General features: G+C 41.3%; 1 protein-coding gene across 4 annotated transcripts in view; it reads left to right on the forward strand.

Moving 5' to 3' along the window:
* CELSR1 (cadherin EGF LAG seven-pass G-type receptor 1) overlaps window positions 1-15,697 on the forward strand; it is a 273,373-nt gene that overhangs the window by 230,401 nt on the left and 27,275 nt on the right. For all 4 annotated transcript variants that reach the window (XM_075015986.1, XM_075016015.1, XM_075015995.1 and 1 more), the window contains exons 18-24: window positions 62-271; window positions 1,772-1,955; window positions 5,446-5,589; window positions 7,376-7,577; window positions 8,626-8,793; window positions 11,517-11,643; window positions 12,481-12,681. In XM_075015986.1, coding sequence (XP_074872087.1) covers window positions 62-271; window positions 1,772-1,955; window positions 5,446-5,589; window positions 7,376-7,577; window positions 8,626-8,793; window positions 11,517-11,643; window positions 12,481-12,681 — 1,236 coding nt within the window. The remainder of the gene's footprint in view (window positions 1-61; window positions 272-1,771; window positions 1,956-5,445; window positions 5,590-7,375; window positions 7,578-8,625; window positions 8,794-11,516; window positions 11,644-12,480; window positions 12,682-15,697) is intronic.

Consider the following 15,697-nt stretch of genomic DNA (forward strand, 5'->3'; position numbering starts at 1 on the left):
AACGACTGAACTAAGACTGTTTAAATTGTTTTCCCTTATTTGTTTCTCCTTTCCTCTTCAGAATGAAAAACTACACCTCAATGAGACCAAACTGGATGGAGACAAGTCTATACAGATTGCTAAAGTGCTGCAGAATGCCACCAAGTACACAAAGTCCTTGTATGGGAATGATGTGAGGACAGCATACCTGCTGATGATCCGGGTCCTGCAGTATGAAAGCCAGCAACAAGGGTTTGACCTAGCTGCAACAAGAGATGCGGAATTTAATGAAGTACGAGAGAGATTGCGCACTAAGTTGTGCTCATGGGTTCTCACAGATATGTTTATTTAGAAATCCATAAATTAATTCACCTCCAACCCAGAGGGGATGTGTCAATGAGTTGTTTAACCTGTCTAACAAATTATTCCATCTTCTAAACAGTTTGAAATGAAATTTGAACTGGGTAGGGAGTGAGATTATGGGTAAAGTCTGTTATACTACCATCCAAAAAGCAGAATTCTCCAGACTAGGAAGTCATGGAAGGAAAGTGCTAATATTGAGTAAAACAGCTTTGTTTGTCATATTTTACTCGTCACTGGAAAACCAGCCAGATATTACCAAACTTTTATTTCAGTACATAATGTATAGAACATACAAAGGTGAATTAGCTCTGAAAGTGAGTTCTCCTGTTGTCCTCTGACTGCATTTAAAAATCCTTTTAACTCAGTGTGAAAAGAGTGAATAGATAGTATCTGGCCTATAATGTCCAGTGTAGCTTTTCCTTACAGAAAATTCATATGCACTCAGAATCCTTTATTTATGTAATACAAACAAAATTATAACTGGTCTCTTACTGGCTCTGGAGTTTTATACATTGTTTTCATTAGAATGGAAGTAGCATTTTGACCAAAGCTCTCCTGCAGAATTGCTTAAAAAACTTTTCTGATAATTGGTAAAGATGACAAATAGGGACTGCTTCCCAGTGATGTATCCTAACCATCGTAGCCAGCAGCCCCATCTCTGTGAAAGACAAATCCCGTATGGTTAGGTTTCCCTTGTTAGTTGTCTTGGGGGGCTTCCTGCTTTTAAAAAGAACATCTTTCTTGTAATCTCTGATCAGGTTTCTAATGAAAAGCTTGAAGGGATTTCTTCTAAGTAAACAACCTGAGGGTGACTATAAAAGGTGTGCATTTTTTTGATAAGGCTGGAACAGAACATGTCTGAAGCAAAATGTTTCATTGTGTGTTCACCGGAGGCAGTATTGCAAATAATTTACAATATTCCTCACTTGAAACCTAGCCCAGCTAAACTCTCCCAGTTGCTTTGTATTGTAACAGACAGATAGCCGTGTTAGTCTATACTCTGTCAAAACAAAAAAGCAATCCAGTAGCACTTTAAAGACTAACAAAATAATTTATTAGGTGGTGAGCTTTCGTGGGATAGACCCATTTCTTCAGACCATAGCCATACCAGAACAGACTCAATATTTAAGGCTCAGAGAACCAAAGATAGTTACCAAGGTTGACAAATCAGAAAAATTGTAATTAAGGTGGGCCCTTGATTACAATTTTTCTGATTTGTCAACCTTGACAACTAATTTTGGTTCTCTGTGCCTTAAATATTGAGTCTGTTCTGGTATGGCTACGGTCTGAAGAAATGGGTCTATCCCACGAAAGCTCACCACCTAATAAATTATTTTGTTAGTCTTTAAAGTGCTACTGAACTGCTTTTTTGTTTTGCTTTGTATTGGGTATTCTAATCATTCAAGGTTATATTTATTTTTGTTTCTAGAATATCATTAAAGTGGGTAGCGTTCTTCTGGACCCCAGCACCAAGGAGCACTGGGAGCAGATCCAACGAACAGAGGGTGGCACTTCCCACCTACTGAAACTTTATGAGGAATATTTCAGCACCATAGCCCAGAACATGAAGAAAACGTACCTGAAACCATTTGTCATTGTTGCCACAAACATGAGTGAGTAGCTGTTGGAAGTGGTTATTTGCTGTTAGATTAAATTCACTGATGCTTGAGAGCATCAGGTTATTGTCCATCCCCTGACCCAGCAATATATTCTGCAGAGAATAGCCATGTAAGAGGGAAGCTCCAGGATGCTAAATCTGAGGGAAATAGTCCCCGTCTTTTTTCTCCAGACATATTTAACTCACCCCTTGACAATGCTGCATGGGCATTAAAAGGGTTTCCTGCTCTCTGACTTGGAATCCTGACCCAAGAAGGCAAGCCATGAGTTTTTAAAATTATAAATGGCCAGAGCATATATGATTATTTGAAGGGCTTATGGAGCGAAGTTGAGCATTCTATTGCAGAGCCAGAAAATATTTATTTTCATGATATCTTGGTGGTTCTTGACACCCTTCTAATAGTCAGCCTATTAGAGTGACACCAAGTTAAATTATTTCATGAATATGGAACCACACATTAATACACCCTCCTCATGCACTAGAATTTCTAAAATTTCTCTGAAAACACAGTTTTCGGTGGAGAACTTCTACAACCAAGATATTAGCCCACATGAAGCTATCAACAACTATGCAGCTTGATCTAAAGCAGGGGTGAGCAAACTTTTTACATCAGGCCCCACTTTTCAGCCCTGCAATTAGTCGAGCCCTGCCCTGCCCTGCCCTGCCCTGCCCCCCCCACCTGTGGAGAACTACAGGAATGGATGCAGGGGTGATGCTCAGGAAGAGGGTGGGACACTCTGGAAGTGGGTGCTGGGAGGCTCCAGGGTGTGCCCCAAAATGGGACAGGTACGAAGGAGGTACCTCAGGAGGGTACCTTACCAAGCCAGGAACTCGCTAGGTGCCCCTGCTGCTTGACTCAGAGCCTCTGCACAGTCTGGTTGGCCCAACAGCAGCGGGGGGCATTCCCTTGGTGATGGCAGCAGCAGAGGCTGCATGGGAGAAGGCAAAGGGTTAGCAAGGCAGCAGAAGTTGGAGGGGGGCGATTGCACTCTGCCCCCCTCCCATTACAAAGTCTCATACCCCCACTGTGCATAACCCTAATCTAAAGGGCTGAGCAGAAGACTAAGAGAGAACCTGTTGCTTTCCAGTGCCAATTTTCACTCTGATCTTGGCATGTGAATTTGTTGTATCTATTTCTATTTTTATCTATCTCTATATCTGTATCTATTTCTAGTTTTTATTGACAACCAAAAGTGAGATGATAATTCTTGCCAGTCTACCTCACAGAGATTGTGATAAGTAATGAGTTGACATTTGTAGAGAGATTTGAAAATATAAAGTGGTGGATGAATGCTAAGTATTCTTATTCTTATTCAAATAAGCAGGATAATCTAATTTTGAATTACTTGAATTAAAGCCTTATACTCCTGGTGGAGCATAGGCTATCTACAAGTCTCCTCCACTTCACTCTGTCTTAGGACAAAATTTCTAGCTGACTCCAGGAATACCCCAGTTGTCCTTCAGTGTCAATAGATTTTCTCCATGTTGTCCAAGTTCTTCCTCCTTTGCATTTTCCTTGCAGGTTCCATTTGAGAGCTTGATGGGCTATGCTGAACGATGGTTTTCTGAGTGTGTGGCCTGGCCATCTCCACTTTTTTCTCTTGATTTGAAAAAGTGGTAGAAAAGCTTATCAGCAAAATGTCAAGTAGAGGGAGAGAGAAACACAAAGAAATATCCTGATCCACACTATATTCCATTCATATACCAGGAGAGATTTTATTTTGTGTGGATGGTTGAAGGCTAGAAGCGAGAACTGGGCTGGAATTTTCCATCAAAATGTTTTTCCACCCCAGTGGAAAGTGCTGTTTCCATAAGAACAAAATGTTTTATAAGAAAATTTTAATTTTGCCAAAATGATTTTATTTTCCATTGAGAAAATTGACACACAGTGCTTTAGGTCTAATCAGCCCTTTTGTTTTGAGTCGGGTCAGCATTGATTTGTTTCACTCTTAGCTTTGTTTCACTCTTAGCTGCCATAGTGACTTGTTGGTCTTGTAGTTCAGTTGTCTGATACCACTACCCCCGTTTTCACCTATAGGTCAGGCTAGACTACATCTCCCATGAAGCACCATGTTATTTCCTGTGGTCAATCGGATCCAGTGCATCATGGAAGCTATTTAATTTAAGCACAGTGGATGATCATATGAAATGCAGTCTGACTGGGATACCTGTCCATAGAGAAAAATGGCAGCACACGTTACTCGAACTACAGTTCGGACAACGCTGCAGCAGTGCACGGGGCAACAGATTAAAATTGAATGAGTCAAGCTAGTTTGTTCAACAAATTGAAACAAAATGTGGCAATTGTTTAAATGTTTTGTTATTTCCAAATCATTTTTTTCCAATGTTCCTCAAAAATTTTTGCTGTTCCAACTTTTCATCTCAGATTGCCATGTACCCTCATTTCATAATATTCATAATAAATTCATCTGAATTTCCTGCTGGATGAAAAATCTGTTTTTTCACCACTGTGCCTGAGATCAGAAAGATAGAGCTTCTAAGGGGCAAAGCAATTTTTTGCTGACTAGTTTGGTTTTTTGGTTTTTTCTGGTTCTTTTTTTTTTTTAAATCCATGAGCAGTTTTTTTCCAGTTGAGCACTGCATTAGTAGGATTGGCTAACAACTCATCTGGGTATTTTTTAGGAGCTAGGGAAAGCATGGGAATTGGCAGTGCTTAACTTGGACTTTTCTTCACACAGAAACTTCACATTTGTCTCTTGACAAGCCCTGGAGCAAATTGGCTGTTTGCTAGCAAAAATACATTTTCTGCCTGCTAGCTTTGCATGATTAAACTGAGAGAGACTAGATGGGAGAAGTGATATATTTTTATAGGATCTGTTGGTGACAGACACCAGCTTTTGAGTTTACACAGAGTTACAACACTGTATATAAGGTAGGACATGAAAATTGACCTGGGTTCTTTATAGTTTGTTCATAGCCAGCAGCAATAAAGAGCGTGCAGTACAGATTCTAACCTCAGGCTCACATGCTCAACTCACTTAAAGGCAATGATGAATATATCTGAGTATGGCTCTACCATGAACACTGAGCAAGTCTGTTGATGCTTGTGTACATAAATTGCATCCAGCTCATTTTCTTTGTTGTGTGGTTTCTCCAGTACAAACAGGAGTAAAAAATATTTTTTAAATAGCAGATCTGGCTGTTTGAACATACATAACAGTTGAGTTGGAATCTGCGGTTTTTAAGGTAGTTTACGTTCACAGCAGCACTTTATTCATATGAAACCTTTTTTAATGAAATTTGTTGCCATTATATTATAGTCTATAAATATGAAATCAGGCAGGAACATATGATTTCAGCCTTCACTGGAAATAATTACCAGATTACATTTGTCATATTTTTCTGTTCAGGTTTCTTAATGCCATGGATTTTCTAAGTGATCGGTAAAATTTCGTTTTGAATAATACCATGTTTGATTGAATAATAATAATAACTAATAACATGAGGAACTTGATTTTTTGCAGTTATTGCTGTTGACATCTTTGACAAATCTAATTTTACGGGCGCTAAAGTACCACAGTTTGATAAAATTAAAGAAGATTACCCTAAAGATTTGGAGTCATCCGTTTTGTTCCCTAATACTCTGTTCAAGCCTTCAGATAAAAAAGGTAAAACAACTCTCCAGACATTTTGGAAACTTTTAATAGTAATCTTCCAGTCAACTCATAGGAATGGGTTATGCCTCTTAAGAAGCAGAATTGTCCCAGGGGAGCTGCGAGGGTGGGGGCAGGGACAGTCATATATGTAAGTGAGTTTTATGTGGAGATAGAATGAATGCGTGTACCTATAAGACGTAATGCCTTCAGGACATTAAGGGGAGCATGATGGGCTGTGAAACTTGCTATACCTGATTATCAGTCTCCTCACATTGTTCTGTCATTGTGCAGAGGAATAATCCTGTCATGTATTCGACACAGGAATGGCCTTTAGCACGTCTGGCAGTACTCAAGGCCTCCCCACACTCACGGGCTCCCTAGCACATCCATCCAAATTATAGATGGTCCTAGTTCAGTCGTATCTTGTCAAACCTGCTTGAGTAGGGTAAGCACTCATAGACTGGCATATGTTCCAGGACTAGACAATTATCTGAAAACCTCACAGCTCACATTTTTGTAGCATATGCTGCTGACGGTTTGAGGAGCTACCCTTTTTCAGTTTCTTGTCTAAAAGGGAAGATGCTGAAAATCTTTGTATCAGGAACTCTTTGAATATAATTGTTAATAGCTGTTCTGAGATTAGCTGTTCATTCCAGACGGGGAAGTTGTTTCTTTTTCACCCCAGCACAGCAGGAATGTGAGCCTGTGTCTTTAGGAACTCAACAAAATCCACAGTATATAAGCGGAAACTGGATATTTAGATGAACTTAGTCTCCTGTGAAGGCATAAATGAGAATTTCAGCAGAAATGGATTCAGTGGTGGCATAGATGAGCAGAGCAGGTGAAAGAGAGATTTACAGACAGCGTGGTATGAAAGACGGAGAGGCCAGAATTGAGAATGGTGCCAAGTTAGCAGACAGCAAAGGCAAATAAAAGGCCAAACTGACTCAGGCAGGTGAAGGATATCTTTGAAAGTGCACTTCTTACAACCATGGAGAGTTCTAGCTTTGAGGCATTTGAAGTAAGTTGAGAAGAAATCACAAGATAAGGTCAAGCCAGGCAGAAAGAGTAGCCCAAATGTAATCATTGAAAGTGTCAAACATTATGTGTGGCTGAAAACACTATATAAAATAGATCAGCACAAAATATATAATACATAAAGTAATACGTTTGTAATATGGACTCATGCTGTCTGCTTCTTATTCTGAAAAGGAAAGCAAATGATAAGACATGCTGCCAAAATTTGAAGATCATGTGGTGGTGCCAGTTCAAAGTAAATACTCTGAGGCCCATTGTTGTTGTATTCCCAAAAGCCATATCATTTACGGTACAGGTTATGTGCCATATAATAAGGATAATATATGTGGGTCTTAATGTTTCTCATTAAATTGCACATCTTATTGAAATGCATGTGCGTGGGTTAGTGCCAGGACTGCTCATCTTCTAACTAGATAGAAGGATGGTATCAGTTGTATGAAACACAAATACAGAATATGTGATACAGTCATATAAAGGACACCAAAGCATAGTATCAAAAGTATTCTCAGTGCTGAGCATCTAACGTGACCTGGGCATGAGTGTTAACTTAGGCAACAAGGTATAAACATCAGTTTTCCTCTCAGGTGTGCTCCAGAATCTGAAGGAGTTGGTCTTTCCCAAAAAAAAAGCTCATTACCAAAGAAATAATGTTTGTCTTTAAGGTGCTACAGGACTGCTTGCTTTGTTTTGCATAATTTTAAACAGTAACCCAAACTTATGGTGAAAGAGTAAGACTTGTATGTTTGTGTTGATTTGGTAGTGGCACCCACAATGAAGCCCTCAAACCAAAAATTATCCACTAAGACGGACAATGGCATTTTAAACCCAGAGAATGCACTTTCAAAGAGAAAGAAACGACACCCAGATGAGTCTAACCAGTATGCTGTTGCCGTGGTGATTATATACCGATCTCTAGGACAACTTCTACCTGAACACTATGATCCCGACAGAAGAAGCTTAAGGTAAACTTTACACACCTCTGTGAACAACTCGTAGAATCCTTGTGACTTGCTTTGAAGGGTGGGTGGTCAATGGTGCTATTATGTGACCATTATACTTCCCTGCTCTCAGTTGGAATCAGTTTCTTTGTGTAAAAGTAATTGTTTGCCTATCAATCCTTCTGTTGACATCGATCTTTGATATTCAAAGCTGCTGTGTGAGAACAATCAGTTCAGCAATGTCACATATTAGAAAGTTAAGCACTTTTGGTTCTGAATTTGCTGCCATTACGTCTTGATTTGTGACACTCATAAGCTGTGTCTACACGTGCACACTACTTCAAAGTAGCAGCACTAACTTCGAAATAGCGCCCGTCGCGGCTACACGCGTCGGGCGCTATTTCGAAGTTAACTTCGACGTTAGGCGGCGAGACGTCAAAGTCGCTAACCTCATGAAGGGATCGGAATAGCGCCCTACTTCGACGTTCAACGTCGAAGTAGGGACCGTGTAGATGATCCGCATCCCGCAATGTCGAAATTGCCGGGTCCTCCATGGCGGCCATCAGCTGGGGGGTTGAGAGATGCTCTCTCTCCAGCCTCTGCGGGGCTCTATGGTCACCGTGGGCAGCAGCCCTTAGCCCAGGGCTTCTGGCTGCTGCTGCGTCAGCTGAGGATCCATGCTGCAGGCACAGGGTCTGCAACCAGTTGTCGGCTCTGTGGATCTTGTGTTGTTTAGTGCAACTGTGTCTGGGAGGGGCCCTTTAAGGGAGCGGCTTGCTGTTGAGTCTGCCCTGTGACCCTGTCTGCAGCTGTGCCTGGCACCCTTATTTCGATGTGTGCTACTTTGGCGTGTAGACGTACCCTCGCAGTGCCTATTTCGATGTGGTGCCGCGCAACGTCGAAGTTGAACATCGACGTTGCCAGCCCTGGAGGACGTGTAGACGTTATTCATCGAAATAGCCTATTTCGATGTTGGCTTCACGTGTAGACGTAGCCATAGGCAGGAGCTGAAAAATTGGGCTGTTAGATTTTAATGTTGAAATCTTTCTTCAATTTTGTTTTATTTCCACAGGTTACCTAATCGACCCATCATTAACACACCCATAGTGAGCACAACCATTCATAGTGAAGGGGAACCGGTGCCAAACCTTCTGGAAAAGCCCATTATACTTGAATATGCAATGCTGGAAACAGAGGAGAGAACTAAGCCGGTCTGTGTGTTCTGGAACCACTCAATCATGTGCGTTGGTGACATCTTTAATATTTTGGGAGGGAGATATGGCATTGCAGGCATGCCGTCTGGAAATAATGACATGACGTCACTTCCCACTAGGCCTGATCAATATAAAACTAATTAGAATAACATCTGAGAACAAAAGGAAGTGACTCTAAAAATGTGGTTTTCTGACAAAATCACACTTGCAGGCTACATAATTGTCTGCAATATCTTACCACAGTGAAGTCTGAGCCCCTGGAAAGACAGTGATTTTACAAATTCTGCTGGAGCTTTTCCCCCTCTTGTGTTGAAGCCTGCGATTGAGAGCTCTGGGAAGGAAGGCTCTGTAAGAATTTGCTTGCTGAGGTCCTTGCCTGTTGCTCCATCTTCCAGGGCTTTCAGTTGAAGAAGTGCAAAGACAAGAAGACTCGGGTGCCTTCCTATACTCTTTATGGCTTGGCCAAACCCGATTTAGCTATGAATGTGTACAGTTAAAGCAGCTAGCTCCTCTTCTTACAAGAGCGAGTGGAAAAATGCTTCTTAAAAAGAGTTGATGAGATTATAAGACTTAAAATGAATTACACCAAAATCTAAACTCAAAATACTCTTTTGGAATAAAAACTTGATCACAAGGACAGTTGTGCTAATTACTAGCAACTTAGCTTTCCTCCCATCCCCCACTGCTTCTTGTCCTTTCAGCAAAAAAGGAGAGGAACTTGTGAGTGCAGGGGAAGGGAAGTGTCTATTTTGGAATGTTTGGCCCCTTCCCATTCCGCCTTTCTGCCCTTCATGATCAGGCAGAAGTTTCTGTGTCTGATTTTCATGGAAGATGGTAATAGGGAGACAAGTGAGAAATCATCTGTCTAATTGAGTTTTTCAAATACAGTAGAGAGGGAAGTTGAAATCACAGTTATTCCTTGAAGATGCAGAGAGTGTTATGAATGATATCTACAGTGTAAGCATTTGAGAATTCTATAACGTTTTTTAAAAAATGCACAGCAATCCTCTTTGGAGTATTGTAAGGATGTAGGGAAAAGGAATGAACATTTTATGTTAACTAATCATTCATCATTTAATAAATTTCATACATTAAAATTAATATATGAATATAATCAATGAAAGTCCCAAATCTTGATATTGCCACTTTACTAAAAGGATTATAACACCAGTCTGTCTTTAAGGAAAAACACATCAAGGGTGCATTTGTCAGAGAGACATCAACAAGGCAATGGAAATTAAGACACCAATTAAGTTTAGAAAAGCAATTTCTTACCACCTTAGACAATTGCTCATGTGAATAGCTCATAAAGGAGAGTGACAGGTCCTCCGTTCCTAAAGTTTTGCAGTTATAGTATTGGTTAGTATAACTTAATAGTTTTAAATAGTTCGATCATTTGCCTCTTTTGTTCCTGACTACTTCATTGGTACTGCAGTCTATGTTGTCACTTCTTCACAGTTGCCATTAAAAATCAACTTTGTTCATTGGCTTTATAATTTCTTGTAGCAAAAGAATTTTAAGGAAGCTGGTTAATTTTCCAAGAGGCTAGCGCCCCCCGCCCCCCGAAGGGCACTTGGTGGGGGGGACAGGGGACTTAGGGCTGAGCCAGTCCTGGCTGGGGTGGGAGGTGCCACCCCCGACCAGGCCCTTTCATCTGTCTGGTGATTGTCTCTTTTCTGTATGATTTTATGAGAAGCAATCCCATTCCAGGCACATCCCATTTTCCTGGCACAACCAAACTCTTGCCTTGTTTTAACTTAGGATAAGAGGAAGCTGCATACTAAATTTGGTGGTCCTTGCTCTTACCGTATAGGAGGTGTTCTTGAACAGACAGGCAGGCAGACACACAGACAAAACCTCTCTGACGTACTTAGTAGGCACCTGTCCCTTTCTCCACTCCTGACCCCTTCTGACCCAATTGGCTTATAGCTGTCCCAGTACCTCTGGTCTCTTGCTGCTCCTCTTTGGCCAGTACACAGTATAACTGTCCCTGCTTTCTATCCCTTATCCCCTGTTGCTCCCATTGTACAGCCATTATATAGCAAAGCCCTCCCTTTCCATTTTGTGGGACACAGTCCCACCCCAAGCACATTCCATTTTCCTGGTGCAACCAAACCCTTATTTTGCTTTTAAATTAAGATAAGAGGAAGTTGCATATCAAATGGTCCTAGCTCTTACAGTTTAGGAGGAGTTCGAGAACAAGCAGACAGGCATGCAGACAGACAAACTATATATTAAAAATAGTAGATTATTGCCTATAGTGTATTTTGTTATATTTTATCCAGTCTAATTTTAAAAGAACGCGATTTAAAATCTTACACTTCTGTTTGAAAATACTTGTACAAATCATAGGTGAAAGAGTACCCAAGATTACCAAGACTGAGAAATTAAAGGGAAAAATATATTTTCAGTTTGTTTGCTTTGCATAAGTGACATCACTTTGTTTTGCCACAAAAATTGAGTACTGGGACTTGGGGAATACACATTATACCTGAAACCATTTCTGACTCCACTTTTGAAACTGACTAGATTTCAGGGTGATAGTGTCGGGATAAATAAATGCAGGGAAAGGCTGCCAGTGTTCATCTTTGTCTAGGATGGTGCCTCTTCTCATCTAAAACTGAGAGCTGCAGTAGTGATTAACATCATTGATGAGGTGAGGTGGAAGGAGGAAGTAGGCACATACGGATGCTGCAGAAAAACAAAAATTCTTACATTTTACTATATTTGTGATCTCTTTATTCAACAGAGCTGGTGGGACTGGAGCCTGGTCCTCCAAAGGCTGTGAGCTTTTTTCCAGAAACCAGAGCCACATTTCTTGCCAGTGCAATCACATGGCCAGCTTTGCGGTCCTAATGGACATTTCAAAGCGAGAGGTGAGTAGCCCTATTCATGTGGCCACCAGGCGAAGGTACTTTATAAGGGGCCTCGGGTGTGATATTTCTCAATGAATTAATTCCTGCTTTGCTTTTTCCTGCAAACAAAGCCAACAGCTTGTCAGAGATGTATGCCTGTGATCTCTGCCAATGCTGCTGCAATGAGGCCAATGTCCAAATTGTTACATGGTCATAAAAATGACGTCCTGGATCAAAACCTAATGCACAAGACAGCAAATTAGAATGTCAGGTCCCAAGATAGCTGGTGCTGAGCTAAATAATAGGCTGGACCACCAGAGGACAACCATGACTGCTGGCACCTGGTTCTTGGCCACCGGCCCTTCTGCTGCCAGCCCCATTGCTGCTGGTCCCAGGGTCCTGTCCACCAGCCCTGGGGCTCTGCTCCTGGCCCTGTCCCGGGGCTCTGCAGCCACACACAGCTATGGTCCCAGCCTGGAGCAGTGAAGGGCGCAGACAGGGTAAGGGGATGGGTGCAGGAAACTTGGCCCCACCACCAGTTGTCATGTTAGACATCCAGCTAACTAAAATCAAGTAAAAAAGTAAAACTGGTTCAGTGGTTTGAAATTCACTAGCTGGTGGTTTTGTGTTTTTAAGCACCAGACTCTGTTAATTTTACCTGACACTTAAAAGAGCTTGTGATATATTTTCTTCATGGCCAAGAGGTTGAGTCACTGTCTCCACTTCCATCTCTTCAGTAGTATCTCTGCTGGCTGGATATTAGCTGAAAGTTTGATTTTTTTTCCCCAAGGAATCACATCAGACAAAAAACGTAATTGCAAAGCTTCACAGAGATGTTTCTAATCTCTCACTCCACAGAATGGTGAGGTGCTCCCTCTGAAGATAGTCACTTACACAACAGTATCCATCTCACTGGTGGCTTTGCTGATGACCTTCATACTGCTCGTTCTGATCCGAACGCTGCGTTCTAACCTGCACAGCATTCACAAGAACCTGGTGGCTGCCCTTTTCTTCTCTGAATTGGTCTTTCTTATTGGAATCAACCAGACAGAAAACCCGGTAAGAGCCAGTTCAGTGCTTTTAAGGTACCCGCTGCCATTCAATTACTGAAGCTTTGTGTAAAGGTATAAATAGTGTTCACACATTATCTATTTCACTTTTTCTCTTTGCTTTATGCAGGGCTGCAGGGGGCACCAAGATTTCATTTGTATGAAACCTAGGCCTTTTTAAAACAAAAAGCAGTCCAGTAGCACTTTAAAGACTAACAAAATAATTTATTAGGTGATGAGCTTTCATGGAACAGACCCACTTCTTCAAACCATAGCCATACCAGAACAGACTCAATATTTAAGGCACAGGCCTTTTTATATACCACTCTTCGGGATAAATAGCAGTCACTTAGATAGGGTCATCCCAATGTATGTATTTCTCTCTCTCTCTCTCTCCATTTCCCCTCCCCTTGGGTAGCAAATGAAAACTGCCCTCTGTGAAGGGCAAATGTGATATAGGACTTGAACCCCAAATATACTGATTTGCTCCTTCGGTTCTGCCTGATAATGTTCTGCCCCACTTGAGCTCTTTGGTACTGTGCACAACAGACTTCTGTACAAAGCCACACGGAAGCTGCTGGGCATGTCACTGAGCACCTGTGCTATGCAGGAGTAGTGTCCGTGTTCTGTGCTGATGTAAGTCACACTGGGCAAGCCAATTCCCTGGCAGGGGTAGCTTGCTACATCTTGTCACCGTAGGGAAGCCTATTGCCTAGCACTGTGCTGTCCATTCACAGTGGTTTCTGGCTTTGGCGCAACATGAATATTTTTATAGCCTCCTACTGGCATCTCCTGCAGTGGCCAGAGTGCCTAAGGAAATACAAGCTGGGCTGAAACTGTAAATGTAGAAAATACAATACACAACATTTTTAGGTTTTGTAATTGGTACCTCACTTGTAGCCACTTTTGTGCAGTAATTAGTATTATTAATGGCATGCAGAGTGTACAGGGTTCAGTGCAGATAGGCGAAAGGCAAGATTCCCAGACCAAAGAAGTAGTAGTCTACATAAATAGTCAACATACCGATGGGGTGTGCAGCTGCAGTAAAAAGAATATAAGATCATACAACCAAGCTTTTACAAAAAATTAAGGCCATTAGAAATATTCCAAAAATATTATTTGAAAATTCTATTGGAAACATGTCTTTCTAAAGAGCCTTTATTCTGAATCCCAGACAAGTAACTGGAGAGAGAATCTAGCTATAAACCCAAGTGATGCTGAGTGCACTGATTTTTCCTTGTCCTGGGGGAGAGAAGTGCAAAAGACACGTTGATTTTCAGACCAGAAAGTTCCTTTGTGATCATCTAGTCAGATATGTTGTGGGATAAGAGGCCAAAGAGCTTCACTGAGTATTTTCTGCGTCAAGCCCATAACCTCTGTTGGTGCCAAAACATATATTTTAGAAAGATGCATTTCTTGATTTAAAAACTTCAGGTGGTATATTCGCTATCATGTCCCTGAGGAGGTTGTTCCAAAATACCCTCACCATTAAATATTAGCACCAACTATAAATGTGTCTAGTTTCAGCCTCCAGCTGTTACATCTTATTATGCATTTTCTGCTGAATTAGCATATCTATAGGCAGAAATCTCTTCCCCCTCTTGCTGCTTCCAGACCGTGATCAAATCACTTCTTACCTGTCTTTTGGATAAACAAAATAGATTGAGCTTCATGAACGTCTTGCTATATAAGGCACGTTTTCCCAGATCTCAAATAATTCTTGTAGTTCTTTACTGAATAAGAACATAAGAACATAAGAATGGCCATACTGGGTCAGACCAAAGGTCCATCCAGCCCAGCATCCCATCTGCCGACGGTGGCCAATGCCAGGTGCCCCAGAGAAGGAGAACAGAAGACAATGATCAAGTGATTTATCTCCTGCCATCCATCTCTTGCCCTTGTTCTGAAGGCTAGGGGCACCATACTTTATCCCTGGCTAATAGCCATTTATGGACCTAACCTGCAAAAATTTATCAAGCTCTTTTTAAAACCCTAATAGAGTCCTGGCCTTCACAGCCTCCTCGGGCAAGGAGTTCCACAGGTTGACTGTGCGCTGTGTGAAGAAAAATTTCCTTTTATTAGTTTTGAACCTACTACCCATCAATTTCATTTGGTGTCCCCTAGTTCTTGTATTATGGGAAAAGGTAAATAATTTTTCTATATTCACTTTCTCCACACCATTCATGATTTTATATACCTCTATCATATCGCCCCTCAATCGCCTCTTTTCCAAACTGAAAAGTCCCAGTCTCTCTAGCCTCTCCCCATGTGGGACCCGTTCCAAGCCCCTAATCATCTTAGTCGCCCTTTTCTGAACCTTTTCTAATGCCAATATATCTTTTTTGAGGTGAGGAGACCACATCTGCACGCAGTACTCAAGATGTGGGCGTACCATAGTTTTATATAGGGGAAGTATGATATCTTTTGTCTTATTATCGATCCCTTTTTTAATAATTCCTAACATCCTATTTGCCTTACTAACTGCCGCTGCACACTGCGTGGATGTCTTCAGAGAACTATCCACTATAACTCCAAGATCCCTTTCCTGATCTGTCGTAGCTAAATTTGACCCCATCATGTAGTACGTGTAATTTGGGTTATTTTTTCCAACATGCATTACCTTACACTTACCCACATTAAATTTCATTTGCCATTTTGCTGCCCAATCACTCAGTTTGCTGAGATCTTTTTGTAGTTCTTCACAATCCCTTTTGCTTTTGACTGTCCTGAACAACTTGGTGTCATCTGCAAACTTGGCCACCTCATCCTTTACAGTTTTTCACCGTCCCTTTTTCAAGCATGGATGACAGCACTGGATGCTGTTTTAGTAGTAACATCACTGATACCATATACCGAGGTAATACAACTTCTCTTCTCCAAGAATTGTGTTAGCCTTCTTTAGTTACAGCATCACACTGGGGACTCATGTTCCAAAGATGATCTTCCATTACTACCAAATCATTCCATGGGTCGTCCCACTGCAAATGTGACCTACCGCCTTTACTCTAGAAGTGTGACCTTGCATT

The sequence above is a fragment of the Carettochelys insculpta genome, chromosome 1 (assembly GCF_033958435.1).
Source record: "Carettochelys insculpta isolate YL-2023 chromosome 1, ASM3395843v1, whole genome shotgun sequence".
Lineage (NCBI taxonomy): Eukaryota > Metazoa > Chordata > Testudines > Carettochelyidae > Carettochelys > Carettochelys insculpta.